Source organism: Netta rufina, assembly GCF_964035555.1.
Source record: "Netta rufina genome assembly, chromosome: 7".
Classification (NCBI taxonomy): domain Eukaryota; kingdom Metazoa; phylum Chordata; class Aves; order Anseriformes; family Anatidae; genus Netta; species Netta rufina.
The window spans coordinates 27,174,854-27,195,634 of NC_140130.1; the positions used below are offsets into that span (position 1 = coordinate 27,174,854).

Genomic DNA, 20,781 nt, shown 5'->3' on the forward strand with positions numbered 1-20,781 from the left:
AATTTCTTGTAGGTCTGCCCTAGGCAGGGGAGGACTTGCACCTCTGCTCCCGGCCCCTCCGAGGAGCTCTGGGCCATCAGGGTGGCTCGGGCAGGCCAGGGCGGGGAGGGAAAGCAGACACTTGGCCTTTGGGAACCACTCGGGGTATTGCTAACCTGTATGTAGCTCTCCTGTGGCTTCTCCCCTCTGTGAACACACGGATGGGAAATGCGCAGGCGGTCCTGGCGAGCTGACCTTGTGACGAGGTGGAGTCGCCATATGGTGCCACCATATGGGAAGCACCAGCCCAGCTGTGACTGTCTCACCCTGCTGCTGCTCGACAATGCCCCTTTCCCCCCCCAGAATGAGGGACAGGATGGAGGGAAGCCCCTTCCACATCCCTGGCTGCCCTCCCTTGCTCTTTGTGCGGGTTTGTGCTCGGAGGCGTTGCACCAAGCGTGTTTCTTGGTGGGAAACCGGGACGGCCTGCTGGCATTTCTGGGGGGGCACACAGTGCGATGGAGGGGGTCCTGTCACTGAATTCACGGCTAGGTGCAGTGCCAGGCACAGCCCTGAAGCAGTATTGCTTATTTCGTTCCTGGAAAAGCTTGAGGAGCCTGTAGTTTGTTCCTGGGGCTGTGAGGATAAAGGAGGTACGATGTGCACGCCACGGTGGTGCAGTGACCGGTTTCTCTGGGATTGACCTCCCAAAGGGAAAACCCTTTTGTGTCTCTCTCAGGCTCAGGTGCCCAAGACCTTCCCAAATCAGCCCAAGCAAAGAGCTTTTCCCCTTCCTGGTGGATAAGAAACGTGCAGTAAGCAAACAGAAGCTGTCGGGGATTCAGCCAGTGCAACAAGCGTCTGATGTCCTGATTCCCAAGGCAGCACTGCTGAGGTCCCTATTTTCTTCAAGGTCTCCTTGTTGTTTTTTATTATTATATTTTTTTTTTCCCAGCTTTGGGACTCCATATTCTACAGGGTTAGTATATGATCCCTCTCTCTTACTTTGCCAATAAAATGCCAGCAGCGCTGGGGCCGAGCACACCCTTACCACACAGAGCACTTCCGTGAGAGGAACAAAATCTCTAACGAGCCAGCAGTGCTGGGGAAGTTTTGGTTCATAAAGATGCTCAGGAGGGCCGTGCCATCAAAATGATACAATGTGGAAGCCACATCCTGCCGGCTTGGCTAATCTGTAAAAGAGCTTTCAGTGTTTTCCCTTGGAGTAACAGCTTTAAATTTTAATAAGCTGCAGTGTACTTTCACCGGATGTCATAAGCTGATACAAAGTTTAAATGAGGTTAAGCAAGTGGGAGCCTAGGAGAAATGAACGTGAGATGTAAATGATTTCCTCCCTTTTACAAGTTCACTTCACTGGGACTATTTTGGAAAAAAAAAAATAAAAATCAATGTGTTTTTTTTCCTTCTCTGGATGATTCGACGTCAGCGGAGGGAGACAACACTCGAAGTAGTCACAGAGCAGCTCCAGCAGGACGGACGCTTAACAGAAGTGACACAGGATATTAATCAAGTCATTAAGTCACGTTACCTTTGTCATTTAGCAGATTTTGGGAGAGCTACCAAGTCACACGCTGCTCCACACAAGCCTGTAAAACAAGGATTTGTAGGAAGACTCCTCGAAAGGTCACCCGGCCCTACCCCGGGGCAGGATCAGCCCTGTGTAAGTCTTTCTGGGCAGGCGGTTGTGCAGCCTATTCTCGGAGCCCTGGGAGGTGGAGAAGCACAACCAGCACTGCCACTGCTCGTGTCCTCACCTCCCAGAAACATCCCTTGTCCCCGAGCTTCGTCTTGACTTGTGGTGCCCCCGCTGCAGGAGGAGGTCCTTCCCCTTGGAGGCTATCGGCGGCTGCTGTCACTTTGCTCTTCTCCAGCCAGTCAGCCAAGGCCTAGGCCTGCTTTGTGTTTGTTTTCTCTTTGCAATGCAATGTTTTTTACTGGATATGATGATTTTGTTGGCTTCTTTCGAAGTAGCCCGCTGAAATGGCTCCCTGACATTCTAGGCTCAAAGCATGAGCTGCTCCATTTGGAGCCTGAAAATCGTTCCTGCACCCAGGAGCTGTACTCTTGGTGGAGTGGGCATAGTAACACGCGCCGTGCGCTGGATTATATTTACGTGATTATACCCTCTAGGCAACAACCTGGTGCTTAAGAAATGAGTCAGCCAGAAAGACCAAGGCAGAGAGAATCAGATTTAGCGATGATAAGATTAGCTTCCAAAAGATCTGGACCAAAGCAGCCAGCGTTTCTCCAAGATACGCTCTTCCAAATAGCCAATTACGCTGCACATACAGGAATATTGTGTGCCATTTGATGGCTCCCTGCAGTCTGAGCAAGCAGTGGCCACACACGAGGACTGGGATCTGCAGGGGCTGAGCTGGGGCAGGCGGGCAGGACCGGCAGGAGATGTGGGTGAGAGCCCAGGCAGGATGCTGATGGGGGGACGGGGGGCTTAGCAGCGTGGAAGAGGAGCAGGTTCCTGGGAAATACCTCCAGGGAAAGGGAAGAGACGGGACAAGAAGGAGAAATGCGTGCGGGGAAACAGCAGCAGGAAGAGGAAAGAACAAAATGAGAACTGGCGAGTTGATAAAAGAACAAAAGGGCTTTGTCTCACATTAAAGGCAGCCAACTGCAGAAATAATTTTCCCGTGTAAGCAATTACTGCGGCTACCCCAGGGATGGCACGTGGGGGCAGATAGGAAGAAGGCCTTCTTCATGCTCATAGCTGGTTCCTGCGAGTGCTCCATCAGTGTGGCTCTGGTGCCATGTCAGGCAAGAGGAGAAATTCAGGCTTGCCGTGCAGCTAGCTGGAATCCCGGCTTTAAAAATGGCCAGAACAGCAGAGCAGTGGCTCCTAAAGCGAGACGTGAGGCTCGCTGTACTCCTCTTGCACCCCTGGCAGTGGCTGCTGAGAGCAGCTTGCAGCTGTGGGGGAGTCAGGTAGGTGTGAGTCAGGTGGAAAGCAGACATTGGAAAGCCCAACATTTACTTCCAGCCTGATTTTCAGAAGCACTGAGTGCAGACAGCCCCCGTCGAGCCGATGCACTGTTCAGCTCTGGTCTGCTCCACAGCAACACAGCTGGGAAGACAAGCCAGGTCTGAGAGATGCTCGGGGCACAGTAAACCGAAATCCAACTGGGTTTTCCTAATTGCATAGTTTGTGGTGTCTTCCTAATTACATAGTTTTTATCTACTTCTTTGGGAATAGTCGCAATTACAGATCTGTTACAGGCTGTAGATTTAAAGTAAAATACGCATGAACTCTTTTTATTGAAAATGCCCAAGCAGTTGGTAATTTTTTACAAGTTTTCTAGGGAAAAAGGTGTTCCAGTTCTACAGCAGATCACATCGTAAAGTGAGGGCGATGTCTGCCATGTGTCTGTATCTGACAGCACGTTTCACCTTCAATCAGATTTTGACTGTGGGTTATTCTGTTGAGACTGGGAGATATTTAGCCAGGGTGGATTAGTTGGAATCTGTCAGTGGTGAGCAAACCATGACCCGGATGGGATCTCAGCTTTGCTCAGCTGTCCTTAGCCCTAGATATGACTTAACCTGTCCCCCAGCTCCCACTTACCAGCACAGACTTATCTCACTGCTTGTGCTGCGAGTGTTTTGACATCAGCCGCTCCAAATTAGAAGCTGATGTTATGGAAAACTTAGTAACATTAACGAAATGCCAGCCCATCCTCTCTGCTGCCTGGTACTGCGCTTTGTTCACCCAAGCAATTTCTTACATTTCACAGCCACCCCGAGGACGTGGGTGCAGGATTATGCCCTGGCAGGGACGTGGTGCAGCTCTTGCCCCAAACTTGGACACCGTGCTATTTAGGGTACTCTCTCTGTACCAGCCCAGACTCCCAGGGCTTGGCCAATCCTGTCTCTCTTTTGCTCACAAAGATACAGCGTTTATTTACTTATTTATCTGCCTAAGCCCCCTTTTTGAAGCTCATATTGAATTTTAGTCCCTCCAAAAAGCAGCATTTTGCTCTTTAGCAGTGCCCACTGGCTGCCACCCCATGGATGAGTGATTTCAGCTGGGGCAGGGGCCGGCAGTTTGCAGCAGGAGCCCAGGCCTGGTGAGAAAGCCCCTTGCCTGCAGCAGGAACAATGAGCCGGGAGGGGAGAGGGGAAGAATGAACTAGGTTAGGGGAAATACAGGCTGAAAGAAAAGGAAAGGACCAGCTGATCTGAAAGCCCCGATAAAAGCCCAAGACAAAGGACGAGGGAGCCTGGGAGAGTATCAAAGGGAAGCGGGAGGAGGAGCAGAAAGACCCGAGAGGGGATGATGTGGAGCGCTCCATCGGGGTGAGGGGTTTCGGGGTTTCCTTTCCAAAGCAGAAGTGCTGAAAGCCGCTCAGCCTCCTCCATTTACACGAACCCAACACCTTTCTGCCCTCTTGCTGGGAGCCCTGACCACCTGAGGACCAGTTCCAGCAGGGAAACATCGGGCCCGATGGCTCATCCTTCCCGAGTACACCGAGTCCTGGAGCTGGTGGGCAGAGAAGTCTGGGACTGGGCGCCCGGCACCCTGCAGCGGGAGGGAAGCGTTGGTGCTGCTGCTGCTAGCACGGTTATTTTCTTCTAATAAAAAAAGGTGGGCATGACTCACTCCAGTAAGAAACAAAAGCAAAGCTGTAATCTGCTGAAAGGCAGTTGTTTGGATGCTCCGAGTGAGGTGTGTAAAAGGAGGAAGGTCAGCTGCAGGTCATGTCCCACGAGGAGCACACCCCCTGTCACCACTGCAGGCCAAGCAGCGAGCCTTCCCCGGGGAGTTTATTTTCTGGGCTGGTAAAATTCACCCCCCCCAGCTTCAGCCTGCTGTTTCAGCCGCGGGGAGCTCAGGGGGGGAAAAAAACCCTCTCCTTCCCACCCGTCCCCATGTGCTTGGGTTTCCTGAGAGGAAATGATGCTCTCGTGTGACCGCGCTGGCCCCCTCCTTCCTCCAGGGAGGGAGGAAGCGCAGGTTGTGTTCGCGCCGTGCCGGGGGCACCTTCTTGTGTGAGTGGGAGCAAACCTTCCCCCCTCGGGTGCCAGATCCCCCACCTGTACTAAAAAAGCTTCAGGGGGAGTTGGCCTGCCTGTGGTGTGACACGAAGGTGAGGGTTTTGGCATGGTGGTGGCAACGCTTCTCCTGGTGGGGAGCAACCAAATCCGGCTGGAGGCGATGCCCAGCTGTCCCCGCGGTGGGTGCAGAAAGGTCGGAGCGGGGCCGCCGGGAGGCCAGGTGAAGCCAACCCCCACGCCGGGCCGCCCTGCGAACATCTGCACCTACCCACCAGCCCTTCTATTTTCGCCCCGTCTCATACCCGACTGACTCAGAGCAGAACTGGGGGGGGGAGGTCAGGTTAGGAGGAGCGAGCCGGGGGCTGCGCGGGGCTTGAAAGAGGAAGAAGAGGAGGTGCTTCGAAACCGGGTGCTGCCGTTCCCTCCAGCAGCTCGAACGCTTTCCTTGCACGGTCCCTGCTGCCTCTCTGCTTCAGCTGCAGGCGATTTGAGGCAGGGCTGGCACTTCCTGCCTGCCGCTGAGGTGCGCATACTTGCAGGGCACCATCAGAACAAATGACACCCTGCTCTTAGACAGCCCCGCCGGAATCTTTCCTGGCTGTCATCAGCTTGGCCGGAGCTCATCCTTTTGCCCAACTTCTTCCAGGGGTCGCCACCTCTCCTTTTGGCCACTTTGAGCACTTTAAATGGAAAGGGCAAGTTCCAAATCCCCCAATTCCCATGGATCTCAGCGGGGTGACTCCTGGCCACAGGTGCAGCCTGGGGTCTGCCGTGGTGTTTGTTTGTGGGCCCCCGACACGGTCCTGCAGCCTCTACACCTGGAGCCATGAGACCCCCGAGCACTTCTCCTCTTGCAGGTGGCCCCGCGCTCCCGACCAGCCCTCCCGTGCCGTTCGTTCCCTCTGCAGAATCCCCCCACCGAGCTGTGACCCCCTTTGCTGCCAGGCCGCAAACCTGCAGGGCTCCAGCACCCCGGGGACGAGCGCTGGGCATCCCCTGCTCCTCACCCAGCTGCTGGCCTGGCGCTGGCAGTGCCCCGCAGCCAGGCAGACATCGACAGGGAGGGGGGAGGATAAAGGGAACCCAAACCCTTTGGGCAGCCTGCTGTGGGAAACCTGCCCTAGTGCTGCCCATCTTCCTTCTTCTATTTCCTTTTTTCTCTCTTTTTTTTTTCTTTTTTTTTTCCTTTTTTTTTTTTGGTTAATTTATTTTCTTTCTTTTTTCTTTATTTTTTTCTTTTCTTTTTTTCCTTTCTTTCATTTTTCTATTTTTTTTTCTTTTTTCCCTTTTTCCCTTTTTCCCCCTTTTTTCCTTTTCTCCCTTTTTTTATTTTTTTTATTTTTTTCCTTTTTCCCCGTTTTCCCCCTTTTGTCTTTTCCCCTTGTTTTTTTTTGTTTGTTTGTTTGTTTTTTTCCTTTTTCCCCTTTTTCCTTTTTTCCCTTTTTCATTTTTCATTTTTCCTTTTTTTCTTTTTTTTTTGTTTTTGTTTTTTTTTTCTCCTTTTTTCTTTTCCCCCTTTTTTCTTTTTTTCCCTTTTTTATTTTTCCTTTTTTCTTTTTTCTTTCTTTTTATTTTTTTCTTCTTTTTTCTTTTTTTTTTTCCTCCTTTTTTTCTTTCCCCCCCCCTTTTTTCCCCCTTTTTCCTTTTTTCCTCTTTTTTTTTTTTTCTTCCTCCCTCCTCCTCCTCCTCCTCCTCCCCCTCCTCCCCCTCGCCCCCCGGCCCTCAGCACGGGGGCGAGGAGGCCGGGCCCGATGACTGGAGGATTTTTGCGGCGTTTTTCAGCTTCCTTTACCCCCCCCCCCCGCCCCCCAGCCTGACTAACACCGCCCGCAGCCCCCACCCTCCACCGGGTGGCGGGGAGGGGAAACCCCGCCGGGGGGGCGTGGCGAAGGGGGCGGGCGATGCCCATATAAGGCAACGCGGCCCGCGTCACTCCCCTTATATGGGCAGTGCCGTCAGGGCCCGGCCTCCCATTCATATAAATCCCCGGCGGCGGCGGCCGGGATTCCCTGCGCGGGCTCTGCGCGGCGCCTCCATCCCCTCGCTGTCCGCCCGTCTGTCCGCCCCTCCGTCCGTCCGTCCCGTCCCGTCCATGCGGAGCGGCCCCGCGGCTCCCGGCCGCTATGAAAGTCACCTCCCTCGACTGCCGGCAGCTGCGGAAGCTCCTGCGGAAGGAGCCCTCCCGCTGCCTGGTGCTGGACTGCCGCCCCTACCTCTCCTTCTCGGCCTCCTGCCTCCGCGGCTCGCTCAACGTCAACCTCAACTCGGTGGTGATGCGCCGGGCCCGAGGCGGGGCCGTGCCCCTCCACTTCGTGGTGCCCGACGAGGCGGCCCGAGCCCGGCTGCTGCGGGGTGGGGGAGACGGGACAGGGCCGGGGGGGACCCGCCTGGCGGCCGTGGTGGTGCTGGACCAAGGCACGGGGCACTGGCAGAAGCTGAAGAAGGACAGCACGGCGCAGATCGTCCTCAACGCCTTGCTCTCCAGCCTCCCCGAGGCCGGGGCCAGGGTCTGCTTCTTGAAAGGTGAGGATCGGGAGGGTTGGGGTCGGGGATGGGGGGACCCCAGGGGCTCCTTTCCCCTCTCCTCGCCCGCTGCCCGGGTGGTTAAAGTGCTTACCGGGGGAGGGCAGGGGGGGTAACGCCGGGATTTCAGCGCTTTTCCACCCACTGGAGGTAAATCCCGGATAGGCTCTGCCGGCTGAGCCGCGCTGCCTTTCCGCTCCCACCCCCCCCTCGCCTTTAAGACTGAAGAGCAGCAGGGAAGGAGGACGAAAAGGTGGTGGTGGGGACAACGAGAGGGCGAGGGGCTGCGTGGGAAACGGCATCACCCCGGGCCGCTGCCCCCATCGAAACCCCGGGGCTTTTTGGGGCCGGCCGTGCCGCCTCTCCCACGTGCGTGATAGCCCTTTTATTGCGGTTTTTGTTTTCCTTTTCGTGTACACCGGGGCTAATAAAACAATGATAATAAAGCGGAGTGGCCTGCCCTTTCTCCTGGCCGTCCCCTCCCCTCCATGTGGCTCGGCAGCGCCTTTGTCCTTTTGCCCTCCCCGCTTCCAAGCCCTCGCCCCCCTCCCGTTCCTTCTGGTGGCGGTGCCGGCCGGGGAGGGCTGGGGGGGGACATCCCTGGGACCCCCCAGCAGCCTAGGGGGCATGGCTGGAGGAGAAAATCGGGCTGTTTGGGGTTTCTTAAACTCTGCCCGAGTGTCCTCACCGGCCAGGATTAACAGGCTTTTATTAAGACTTTTATCAAAGCAGTTTTTTTGTGTCCCCCCCCCAGTTTGTGCCTCCTGTAACGAGCGGTGCCCAGAGGACATCCCCGCTAGGGTAGAGGCACCTCCAGTGGGGATATTGCCCGGTACCAAGGTGGGGGGAGGCTCTCAGGGCACTTTGCCATGACCCTGGCTATGCCTGAGCACCGCCAGCCTGCTGCAGTCGCCCCAAAAGCACCAATCCTGCTGCCCCGGGGCAGGGATGCCTGCACCGTGTGGGGCCAGGCAACTCCTTAGGGACCCCATTAAAGTAAGGATGAAGAAACATCGCCAGGGTCACGCTAGGAAGTCTGTGGCAAACCAGGGACTGAATTAATCTCTGCTGACTCTCAGCCTGTTCGTGTAGCCACAAGATCATCCTCCCCTCCTCATGCACTAGCCCCGCGCTTTGAAGTGGTGGCTGTGGCTGTGGGCAGTTTATCTGGGGCGGGGTTCTGTGTGGGCTCCGCTTTGCATCTTTTGTGTGTTGCAAAGCCTCTTTCTTGAAAGTCTGTCGACTTGAGGCTGAAAGCGTTTCCCCTTACCTAGCGGAGGAGGAGGAGGAGGTTTCCCCCTTTTCACCCTGCTGTGAAGTCCTCCGGGTGGCAGGCTCAGGCCCGTGGAGCCCACGGCTCCGTTTCAGATCCGGTGTGACTCAGTGGGCAACTCTGCTGATTCACCGGGGCCACGGACCCCCAGGAAGCTGCTGTGGTGCGGGGAAGGTTTCTGTGACACTGGGGAAATAAGTCACCCTGCAGCACCCGGCAGGGACCGTCGGGCTCCGAAGCAGTGGCTTTGCTGCCTCCTGTGTGTCTGTGTCTTAGCTCCGCTAATAATGGGCTGTAAAACCACTGGGGGAAAGCTCCTCGAGGTTCCCCGTTACATTCCTGTTCTCCCCTCTGGGGAAACCAGGAGGATATGTTGGCTACTTGAGGGCTGAGGTGGTCTCACCTCAGAAGCAGTGGAGGATTGAGTGAGGCCCCACCAAGTGTCCTGGAGTCCAGCTCCAGGCAGGGCAGCAAGCACAGGGCAATCGGGTGCTGAGCTTGGTGCTGGCCCCTTCATTTCCTCGCTTTCTGGCTTGTAGGGGCTGCGTGTGTCATCTCTCATCTGCGGAGGTGCAGTTTTGTTCTGGGTGAGCTCAGCCCCGGCAGGGCGAGAGTGATTGTGTGCGGTGGGTGAGGAGCTTGCAGAAAGATAAAATAACGCATGGTCCCCTGGTGCTGACAAGGATTCTGTTATTTATTGATTAAAAATGAAGCGCGGCACAGCTCTCTGCGATGAGCAATCCAGTATTTGCAGAAATGACCTCAGGGAAGCTAGGTTGAGTGGGGAGGGGGAAGTGAGGAGATTGCTGGAGGAGGGGATGAGAAGATGACTCACTGTAAGAACGGCCTGCAAATATCCTGATCCCCAAGGCTTGTAATTAACCGTTCACCGGCTGCAAGCATGAGCTGCCCCAGAGACATGAGATGTGTGGCTGTTTGAACACACACGCTGATTTGGCTCAGGCAGGCTTGTGTTCATTCAGGACTAAAAACAACAACACAGGGAGTGAAGGAGGATCGGGGCTATTTCCACGAACCGTACATATTTTTGCGATGCGATGGCAGTGGCTGGGGGAAGATAAGGTCAGCTATGGAAAACAAGAGGATTTGAAAGGGCACCCTGAGAAAGGTGGCTTGAGACAGGCTGGGGAACTGCTCGTGTTTGGCTTTTCCACCAGCAGTTGTTAGGGATAGCATTTTATCAGCCCCCCCCCCCCCTCTACGGTCGCATTGCTGCTTGATGCGCTGGCTGCATTTGGCTGGGGCTGGGGGAGTGGGAGGAAAGGTGCAGGTGTTGTGGGGCGCCAAGTTGCCCTCCTGGCCCCATCACGGAAAGCAAAGCAGGCTTTCATTACACCCAGCGGGCTCTGGATCGTGCCGTGCTCTTGCAACACAAGGACCCCACGGCACGACTGAGTGGGCGACCGCCGCACGTCATGAGTTTCAGCACACATCTGCTCAGGATTGCAAACGGCTGAGACACCGGCGGCGCGGGGCTGGGAGGTCGGGGGGAGCTGTGCTGGGACCACCCTGTTGGGAAACCGCTCCCTGAATCAGGGCACCCATGCTGACACTGCCTGTTGGGGCGAAACAGTCGCAGGTTAACGAAGCGGATTGCAGGGTTTGCTCAAGGGCTGTGCTCTAAAGGATTACTGAATTTACCTGGTCAGGAGCTTTGCCGTTCATTTTTATCCTGAAAAAAATCCCAGGTGGCAGACACGGCACAAGTGACACTTGCAGGCTGTTTCTGCTCCCTGGCTTACTCACATTTTGGAGGCTGTGTGCTGCTGTGCAGCCCGTTCCTAGCCTGGAAGCAGGCGATGATTTAGCTGACGACAAACTTTGAGTAACAATGTAATAATAGGATTAATTCCTTTTCATTAGCAGTGCACTGAATGTAACGAGCGCAGTATTTAACCATGCGGAATAGCTCATGTGGGGCTATTCACTTGTCAGATGCTGTCACAGGATTTCATTAAGCTTTGCAGCAGTTACTTAACAGATTGCTTTCAGTGGGACTGTCTTCATTAACTCGCTGTCTCGTGCGTGGCGGTGATTAATGGCAAGCCTGCGAGCATCGTGTGCCTGCGTCCGGTCAAAAATGCAAATAAAACATTTGTGCTGCCCCAACACGGGCAGCAGGAACAGCTCCGGAGAGTTCAGCGGTGTTCGTGTGGCCGTGGGGGGGAGGGAGCTCGGGCCCTGCTGCGCTGGGGTTAATGTTTTCTAGGCTCAATGGATTTACACTCACCAACAGTTTTAATCTCCGTCCATCGGCTTTCAGCAAGTTAATCATTGTCAGTGGTATCGGAGGTTTTCCTTGGGCGCCTGAAGTCTCTCAAACAGCCCCGCTTCCCTGGGGATAGGCTTCTCCTAATCAACCCTGGGCAATGGCAGCGTGGCTCTGTCCCACCTCATTACCAGTGCCCAAGCTTCATTTCTCCTCCACTTTAATTAAACCACATTTTTTTTTTGGAAGTGCTAACATCCGCAATTCTCTCTTTTCCCTTCCCTAGGGGGGTATGAAACCTTTAACTCGCAATATCCTGAGTGCTGCGTGGATGGAAAGCTCATTGCCCCCGAGAGGAACGACGTGGAGAAAAACCTCGGCGGCCACTGTGAGAAGCAGGGTGCCCACCAGCAGCCTGCCTATGACCAGGTGTGTGCCACCACGGGGTCACCTCCCCTTTGGGTTGTCTTGTGCCACCGGGCTGTTCCTTGTCCCCTCGGGCTTCACAAGTCTTACACGCCCCAAAGGCAGATGTGTACGAGCCTCTGCGGTGCATGGGATTTGTTAAAATTTGTGTTCTTCTATGAAGTTGCCAAGATTTGATGGGAAATGCAGTTGTAATGGCTCTAGAGGCTAGGGAGGTGGTAGCTAAAGGTGACATCCCACATGTCTCACCAGGCTGTCACCAGGTTGTCACCGTCCACATCAATGCGTGCTGCTGGGCAGCACCGCCTCCACCTGGCTTCACATTTAGTTATCAGCAGGAGGTAAAAAACAAATAAATAAATAAAAATAAGGCTGGCAAAGCAGCACCGGAGGCCCCGGCAGCAGGTGGTGAGGAGCAGGGCACCGTTGGGGTTTTGCTGGGGGGAAGTCCCCGTGCCCCCGCACCCGCCCCCGGGGCCGGGGAAGACGTGTGCTCCGAGGTGGCACCCTGCGGTCGGGCTGTTTCCGCACTGCCACCCCCCCCCGTGCCTTTTTTGGGGGCCCCGGCCTCCCTAATACCACGCAGGTGGCTCCCGGCTGTCCCCAGTGTGTGACACAAGCTGGGCTGGGTGGCTCGGGGGGGGCTGGGAAGGTGATTTCTCGCCCCCAGGAGCTGGCGGCAGCATCATGGAAAGTTACCTGCAGCCACGGCCCCGCTGCCACGGCTGTGTCAGGCGGCGGCTTTCTGCCCGCGGTGTCGTCACCCGGCCTCCTCTCCTTCTGGGGAAGGAGGAACCGAGATAACATCTCGGGTGGGTGGCCCTGTGTGGCTCCACTGACGCAAGGGAGGGGGTGTCCCCAGCCCGAGCCCCACAGTGGTGCCACTGGGGTTGTGCTCTGCTACAGGGCTCACGCTGGAGGTGCGGGGAGAGTGTCTGAGCCCTTCACTGAGCTCTGGCAGCCTCCTCCGTCTGCCTCCCTGCCTCACACGTGTTTTGGCAAGGCCTCTGCGGGGACAGCCCCGCATATGAAAGCACTTTGGGCCCCTCCTGAGGGGCAGCGCTTTGTCGAAAGCCGGAAACCTCCTGCGCGAGTGGGCTGGCTCCGGCTTCGTGCCTCGCAGATGCGGACCAGAAAACGAAAACCTCCTTCCTGCGTGGGCTGTGCCAGGGCAATGATTCACTGGGCAGCCTCAGCGGGGTCTAAAACCATCGGGGGGGAGGGAGTTGGGCACCCTCGCAGGCTCCCTTGTTTTTCTTTGGCCTCAAAACACCTGCGGGAGGCTGGCGTCACTCATGTGTCTCTGCTCCTTCTCTTCCAGGGCGGCCCGGTGGAAATCCTGCCTTTTCTCTACCTTGGTAGTGCCTACCACGCCTCCAAGTGCGAGTTTCTCGCCAACCTGCACATCACGGCCCTGCTCAACGTCTCCAGGAAAAGCTCGGAGCCCTTCAAGGACCAGTACTGCTACAAGTGGATCCCGGTGGAGGACAGCCACACGGCCGACATCAGCTCGCACTTCCAGGAAGCCATCGACTTCATCGGTAAGTGCCCAGCTTCTCGTGCTGCATTTCAAGCCCTTACTGTCAAATAAGCAGGCTGCAAAGCAAAGGCCATAGCGGCAGGGAGAGCACGCTTTTCCTGCTCTTTTAAAGATGCATTTCTAACAAATTTCAGCATCTTCCTATGTATTAATTTATTTTACAATGCACATTGAGAAGGATATTTTGTGTAAATTCCCACTGTAAAGGTTTAAGCTCCCTCCCCAGCATCTGTCCTGGCAGAGGGGTTTCAGCAAGGAAGGGACGCTCAGAGCGAGGTTTTTGGGAGGCTGAGGAAGGCAAATGTCCCTTTCCCACTGCCACCAGGCGAGTGAGCTGCTCAGCTTCGTTTTCTTTTCAAAGCAAGCTTAGGTGTAACCTCAGCATTAAAGGGGAGAAAATTAGGATAGCCGAATAGCACTGAAGTCTATTGATTTTTGTGTAGGTGAAAAAGGAAAAATACATGTATTTCAGGCCCTGTAAAACCAGGTGGATGCACGGTTAGCTTATTACCTTGCTGTGCTGGGACACCCCCCAGAGTCAGGATCTTAGAAATCTGGCATCTCCCCCTATCACAGAGCTGTTCCTATTTTTCCTTTTAATCATATCGCTCTCTCACCGTTTAAATACCCCAGTGGGGAACAAAAAATAAGGTTTTTGGAAAACTCAAGGGCCATCCCTTCCCAAATCTGCATCGAACTGGGGTAGGTCAATGGCACAGCAAGGGGAAGGCTGGTCCGTCAGGAGCACAGTGCGATTTGTGGGGTGGAGCAGCCTGAGCCTGGGTGGGGATGGTGCTGAAAACAGGGCTGTTGTTCTCCAGGAGTGTGTCAGAGAAACAGAATAAAACCCCAGTTACAGACTTGAGACTCATCACCCATCTGAATTTGAGCCCTTTGACACTGCGGGCAGGAGGAGGGGAAAAAAAAACAAAGTCAGGGTGCCCTCCAAGACCTTTCTCTTCCTGGTAAAGGACTTCTCACAATTTTCAGGGAAACGTTAATTCACTTTTCCGTCCCATCCCCAGCACTTTCTGATAGTAGTTGAGTCACTTGGAAGTTTCCCAAAGTGTTTTTGAGGGTGGTTTCAGTTTTCACTTTTATAAAACCGTGTGGTGGAGTTGCTGGGAATGACTCAAATCTGTGTCTTCCTTATTTTGTACACCGCTTAAGTATAAGTGGCCGCGGTGGCACTGGTCCCCTAGTCCAAGACAGGGAAATGATAACTTGCTTGGCTGTTTCAGTGCCACGCAGTGAGCACCACACTCGGCGCATTTCTCCATAAATTGGAGCTTGAACATCTTGCTCAAGGCAAGGGACCAGAGGATGTCTATTTTTGAACTATGTTTTAGTGTGGAAAGGGCTTATTTTAAGCACATTCCCTTTAATCTAATAACAATCATTGTGTTGTGTGAGTAACCACAGTGGCTCCCTGTTGTGTAAAATGGGTGCTTTGCATAAGCCTTTTATATCCTGACTTAATTACAGCCTGGTTAAGGGATGCTTGGGCTTAGCAGCTGCCTACCAGCCCTTTTGTGCTTTGTGGTGAGGGCCCCAGGGAGCGGGCGAAGCCTCCCCACCCAAGGGTACCTCCAAGGGTAGCTCTGGGCACAGCCGCTTGCTGCTAACCAGCCAAGCAGGGGGTCAGCTTTTAGGGCTTTAAGGAAAAGTCGTGTTTTCCTAGCAAAACTGTGGAGGGGAAGCCAGCTCCTTTCTTGCCTTTGAAATACCTGGTGGTGGGAGGGCCCGGCCAGGCTGGCCTAGGGTCAGTGCTTTGAGCCATGGGCAGAAAATGCAGGAACAGCACACGCAAGCACAGCCCAGATACCCACACCGTCCCTCAGCTCTTTGAGAAGTGAGTTAAACCAAAGCAGAAATAGGCACGTGGGAAGGACTTTGTTAAAAATGGAGACAGAACCAAACTGGGATGCACAGACCAGAAGCAGCAGCAGCTCAGCTCCATCTTAGGATGGGTTTTGTCCCCCTCCTTTCTGTCTCCAAGTCACCCTTAGTGCCCAACAGAGCAGGGGCTGCCGTGCTGATGGTGTGGCTCCGTGTCATGCTCTGCTGTCAGCTTCAAGCGTGTGCCACAGCATCTTTTCCAACCCCAACATCAGCTGATGTCTGCAATGACTTTCTTTTCCCCCAGATTATGTCAGACGAACGGGGGGCAAGATCCTGGTGCACTGCGAAGCGGGGATTTCACGCTCTCCTACCATCTGCATGGCCTATCTGATGAAAACCAAGAAGCTCCGCCTGGAGGAGGCCTTCGATTACATCAAGCAGCGCCGGAGCCTGATCTCGCCAAACTTCGGTTTCATGGGACAGTTACTACAATATGAGTCAGAGATCTTGTCTTCCACCCCCAGCCCACCTGTCGCCTCGTGCAAACGAGAAGCCGCGTCTTTTTTTGCGGAAGAACTGACGTTAGGCAAAAATTTTGAAGGCTCGTGTTTTGCCTTTCCTACCTCAGTGTTGAGTTCTGTGCCCATCCACTCTCCCGTCCACCAGCTGAAACTCAGCCCGATGACAGCGTCTTCATCCTGCTGAGAGCCCCCCCGCCCCCCAGCCCCGGGGAGCTGGTGCAGTCCTCTGATCCTAACTGTGACCCCAACGAGAACATTTCATGAACGTGCAATAGAGAAACCTCACCGACTTAGTCCGAGACAGAGCGGTCATCGTGGGTGATGCTTCCCATATGTGTGTGCTGACTGAGACTCAAATGCTCTACGTGTGGCAGGTTTTCTGAACTTTTAATGTTCTTTTTTTTTTTAAAAAAAATATATGGAAAAAGAAAAAAGTGCTTTTCTAGGTTTTTATCCAGAGTGTGCAGCCACTACTGTATTTCCAGGTTCTTGGGAAGCAATGAGAAGTCCATTTTGTATGTTCCCAGCTCCCACCTCCTTCCCTTTTTGTTTTTGAGGAGAACCTTAAATTTTCAAGCAATAAACAGCAGCTGCGGGGCAGAGAGCAAACCGAAAAGCCCCACCTCAGCATCGGCAGGGGTGGTGAGAGTGCAGAGCGTGCTGCTGCTTCCCCAGCTCCCCTCTCCCTCTGTGTCGTGTTTCAGGGAGCAATTTGCTGGGTGGGCAGGGGCTCCCTGCCTGGCCCCTCTTGCACAACCAGGTGAAAATCCCCTCTCCTGTCCCAGCCTCTGCAGTGCCAGGTACTGACCGCAGTGTAACTGGAGACCAAACTGGACCATGGATCCGTTCAGGTGTGGCATTTCCTGTACTTCTGCGTTTGCCTTTTGTACTGGACGTGCTTTAAACCGAAGCAAGGAACTTAAGCTATCAGGTTGCCCTGCTGAGCTATTGTATTCCCACCTGTTATTTAAGAGCAGCCCTAGAATACTTGAATGTCTCCACAACCCTCATCCAAGTTACTTCCCATCAGACAACACTGTAACTACTGGATTTTTACACCAAAAAAAGGAAAAGCTTTGCTGTTTTGGTCCCTCCCAACTGTTTCTGACGTGTGTTGTGCGTGGCAAAGTGGTCTTGTTCAGTGTTATGTGGCTTGCTTAGTGTGTGTGGTCACCTCCAGCCAGCCTTCCTCTGTGAAAACTGGTTTCTCTTACATTGAGTTTGTCTGCAGGAAGCTCAGAAGGAGCTGCTCTGTCTGTTGACCTTTTTATTTTTTTATATATATGTAATACGTATGGGAAATGGCAATAATTTCCAGAAGATCTCGTGAATGTGAAAGAAAGCCTGCAACTTTTTATGGAGTGTAAAAAATAATAAAAACAAAGTGAGGAAAAGCAAGATGTCTGTCATCCTTGGAGCGAGCTGGAGCTGCAGGAGTGTTTAAGGAGGCCAGCTGAGAATGGAGCTTGCCCTAATGTGGCATGGGGAGGGCAGGCAGTGCTGGGCCCAGTGCTGAAGCGCCCCAAGGTGCAAGCCTGAAGGGGGGAGAAGGTGAGGGGGAGGACTTTTTTTTTTTTTTTTTTTTTTTTCACAAAGTGACGTGACTCATGGTGGCGTCACTTCCCAGTGGCTGGGCAGGCGCTTCTGTTTTGATTCATGCATCTTTTATACGCGCCGTGCTGTCTCGCTGCAGCCGAAAGCCTGCAGTCAGCGGGCCCCCGCTTCCTGCCCAGCACGGGTGGTGGGGACACTGCCCTGGGTAGGTGACAAAAGGGCATGGGGGCCACCAGCCACCCCCTGCTGTCACACTAGGCGTAGGGCATGCAGGGCTCACCCCATACTGTGCCTTTTATTAATAAAAAAGTGTTTGAACGCCAACATCTCCAAGCCATTTCACACCTCGCCTCAGCTGGAAGCTCTTAGTTCTGTCTGGCTTGTCGCTGTGGCATGTCTAAGAGCTGTGTTTTCAAGTTCTTGGGTTGAGAATGCCAGAGCTTTGGGTGGGTTATAAATCACCTGTGCCCTGTGGGGTTAATCCATTTGTGACATCCTCCCCAGGAAGCAAATCTCACAGGTGAGAAGCTGTCACCAGAGAGGAGCCTTGAGTTTTCCTTGGGAAACCTGAGCACAGGAGCCAGCTGCTGGGGGGTTGGAGGGGTGAGGTAATGTAAGAGCAGATCAATTAATTCTCTAGGAGAGCTGATTGCCCCCATCAGGAGGCTCAAGAAAACGCTCTCAGAAAACACCAGGGCCAGTTGTGGTGTAAAGGCATGAGCTCTGGAGCAGAAAGGCCACGAGGCCTAGTGAAGGGGGCTGTATCCTTAGCACAGAGGAGACCTACACCCTTGATGCAACAGCTCTCACAAAACCAACATAAGATATCTTCTGTGGTGGGGCCAGGCTGTTTCTGAGGAGCAGCAAGCCCTGCACAGAGCTGATGCTGTTCTGCCCAGGCAGGGCTGAGGGGGTTAACCGGGGTCTGCTGCCTGGCGGAGCTGAACACAGCAGCTGCAGGAGATGGGGGCCAGGTGGAGGAGCCAGGTATTTAGCAGTGAGGGAAGGCAGCTGCTCTGGGTTTGGAGAGGGGCCACGATCCTGGTGGATCACCCAACAGCTCCCACCACCATTAGGGAAAGGAACAGCCCTAGTGGGGTTTTATGCTGGGCAAGTTCACCGGGGTGAAAAGGATGGAGAGATCTTGGGGGGTTTTGTAGCCCATGTGGGCCTGCGGTTCAGGTAGCTGACTCCCAGGGGTGGAAGCTCGGATCAGGCGATGGGCACGAGCCCAGCTGTGTGGGAAGGACAAGCTGAAGGACGGGGCTGATGGTGTCTGTGGCTGAACTGGCTGGTTCAGCGTGCCTGTGCCCTCTGCCAGCCAGCTCAGTGGGAGTGGGGATCTCACAGACAAACCTCTGATGGTTTTGATGGAAAATAGGGACCTGAGTAGCTGCAGCAGCAAGGGGGAGGCCAAAGCAGGGTGATATTAGACACTGGAAAATGTAGGTGAGGGGAAGAGGCCACGAATGCTGCACCCTCAGGCAAAGCTTTGTTTAAAGCTTGTATTTTATGACACCTGAATCCAAGGGAGATGAGAGGAAATGTCTCAGAGAGGGGGATTTTGTGGGGTCTGCTGCCCACAGAAGTGCTGGGGCAGGGCTGTGCTGGGATGCGAGCGTCTCGCTCCGCTGATCTTCCTGATGGTGCTGGGCCCCTCGGCACCAGCTGGGGGCTGTGAGCTGCTGGCGTGGGTATGTAGGGAACAATATTTGTGCCATGCAGCCTTTGGTCCCGTGCTTTCAGCCTGGCAAAGAGCAGTCGTGTTGCAAGCGCGAGTGCCGTTGCTCAGCCCCTGTCTCTGCTCTGCACAGGCTGCCTCTCCTTTCTGCCTCTGAGACAAACCAACCCCCTGAAAAGCTGCCACAAAAAATAAATGTCTCTACGTGGCTGCAAATCAGATTGTGAAGAGATCCGGGGCGGGGGTGGGTGGGTGGGTGCTGTCCTTAAGTGTCCCTGAATCTTCTTTTAAGCCAGGCATTTGCTGGTGGGATTTGCAGCCTGTGCTGCTTACAGAGAACCCTCCAAAAGGCAGGAGCTGCCTTGTGGCAGTGTCTGTGCTTCCAAAGCACCAAAACACAGGGTTTGTGACCGTCCTTCATCCCTGAGGGTACAGCACCAGCTTGTACCTGGGTGTGATGGGTCGGGCTCACCTGCCCAGTGTGTACTGGGGTGCCTGAGGTCCTCTGACCCCCATCCTTTGTGGGACAAGCTGCTTTTTCAGGAGACAGAGCCTGAACAAGCAGGGCCTTCCACAAGCGTTGTTGTTTGTATGTTAAAAACAACACTTCCCTTGCTGGGAAGTCAGAGGACCAAATGGGCCCGACCCCCCGGCTCCACTTTTCACGGCTTTGTGCTAATTGCAGAGGAGACGCGATGCCAGCTCACTCTCCGGGGAGAAAACGGCAGGAACCAATTTGAAGAGCCACATAAATATGGAAGTAGGATTTTTTTTGGCGTGGGAGGTGTTAGCAGCACCGCACATTATGGTTCCTCAGCTTTATCACATCATAGGCTTTTACCGAGACATGAGTAAGTTCTCTAAATAAGGAATATGAAAATAGCTTGTGAAATAGGTTGAGTCATCAGAGAAAATCAAATGAAGCTCTGATACCGGGGCCTCAGTTGTAAAGTCCTACTTTGTTTTGCAGTCGCATTATAAACTACGGAGTCGCTTCAATCTGATTATTTCAGCTTCAAAATGCTGGGTACTCTGCCATCCAGGTGATTTTAAGGCTTCCCAAATGGATCCATTTTTCTGCTAGCACCTGTACTGCATCCCTCCTGCCCACGAGCACTCACAAGGAATGTAAAGGTTACCAAGAGAAATGGCTTCTGTGGCTAGAGTTGAAACGCTCAGCACTTCTTTTAGCGTTCTCTAGCTATTAAGGAGGATTTATGGCCCCTAGATATCCCTTTCAAGTATTAGCTTCCCCTCTGGAAGTCCCTGGCTGTTATTTGTAGCTCCTGGGAGCCCAGCAGGACCGGTTGTACTGGGAGCTGTACCAACAGCACATGAAATCAGAGACAGCACCTTGAGTCCAGGAGTGAGTGTGGTACATGAAAGGGGGGGGAGAAGCACAAAGATGCGAGGGGACAGCGTTGCCGTAAGGACACTCGTGTCTGTGCCATGGATTGCTGCATATGCCACAACGGGTCCCGGGTTAGGAAAAGCATCTGTAGGAGCTGAGTGTGCATGGGATCCGTGGGAACCAGTGGACCTGGTGTATGTGAGAAGTGGGGAACACCTGAGGCATAAATCCAACAGCAGCTGGCAGGGCCACGCGCAGCTGGTGACACAGGGACCCTGCCCCAGCACAGCTCCCCGTTGGGACTCCTGGATGGTCAGAAATGATAGGCAAAGTGGTAAAGATCTCAGACATCTTTGGCACAACCATTTTGCAGGCTGGGTTTTATCGAGTTACTCATGTTAGTAAAGTTACTCACATGAGTAAGCATTCATTAGACCAGGCTTAATTCTCCCAAGTGAACTGCTAATGTAGTTGTTCATGGGCGCGCTCTCTCTTCTCTCCCTGTATGAATAGGGGTTTATTTCTGGCGCACAGATACTCCATTTCTGAGACTCCTTTGTAAAGCAGACGGCGTTTGATAGTGAGTCATCTCTCGTTATTAAATCGCCCATACATTGCGAGCTGCCTGCGGGCCCCGATCCAGAGCCTACTGACTTCAGTGGGGAGGATGGCTCCCGGACACGAGGGGTGTTGGATCGGGCTCTGGGTGAATCTTTATTTAAAGCCTGTATTTTAAGGAGCTGTTTGTTCTAATTGGAACTAAAATTGCTGCTGCGTTGAAATGGAAGATGAGGTCTCCAGGACTCCAAGTGGAACAACGGGTGTATGCTATCTGC

At 53.8% G+C, this 20,781-nt stretch overlaps 1 protein-coding gene across 1 annotated transcript; it reads left to right on the top strand.

Annotated features, from left to right (window-relative positions):
• Positions 1 to 7,114: 7,114 nt before the first annotated feature.
• On the top strand, positions 7,115 to 16,698 carry DUSP5 (dual specificity phosphatase 5). The gene is made up of 4 exons (XM_084290375.1): positions 7,115 to 7,527; positions 11,317 to 11,459; positions 12,778 to 12,997; positions 15,143 to 16,698. Exons 1-4 carry the CDS (start codon positions 7,128 to 7,130, stop codon positions 15,541 to 15,543), a joined length of 1,164 nt encoding a protein of 387 aa, XP_084146501.1. The 5' UTR covers positions 7,115 to 7,127; the 3' UTR covers positions 15,544 to 16,698.
• The last annotated feature ends 4,083 nt before the right edge of the window (positions 16,699 to 20,781 follow it).

Coding starts and splice junctions, on each gene's coding strand:
- DUSP5 (XM_084290375.1), top strand. CDS start 7,128: ATGAAAGTCACCTCCCTCGACTGCCGGCAGCTGCGGAAGCTCCTGCGG. Junction 11,460..12,777: donor AGCAGCCTGCCTATGACCAG/GTGTGTGCCACC, acceptor CTTCTCTTCCAG/GGCGGCCCGGTGGAAATCCT. Junction 12,998..15,142: donor GGAAGCCATCGACTTCATCG/GTAAGTGCCCAG, acceptor CTTTTCCCCCAG/ATTATGTCAGACGAACGGGG.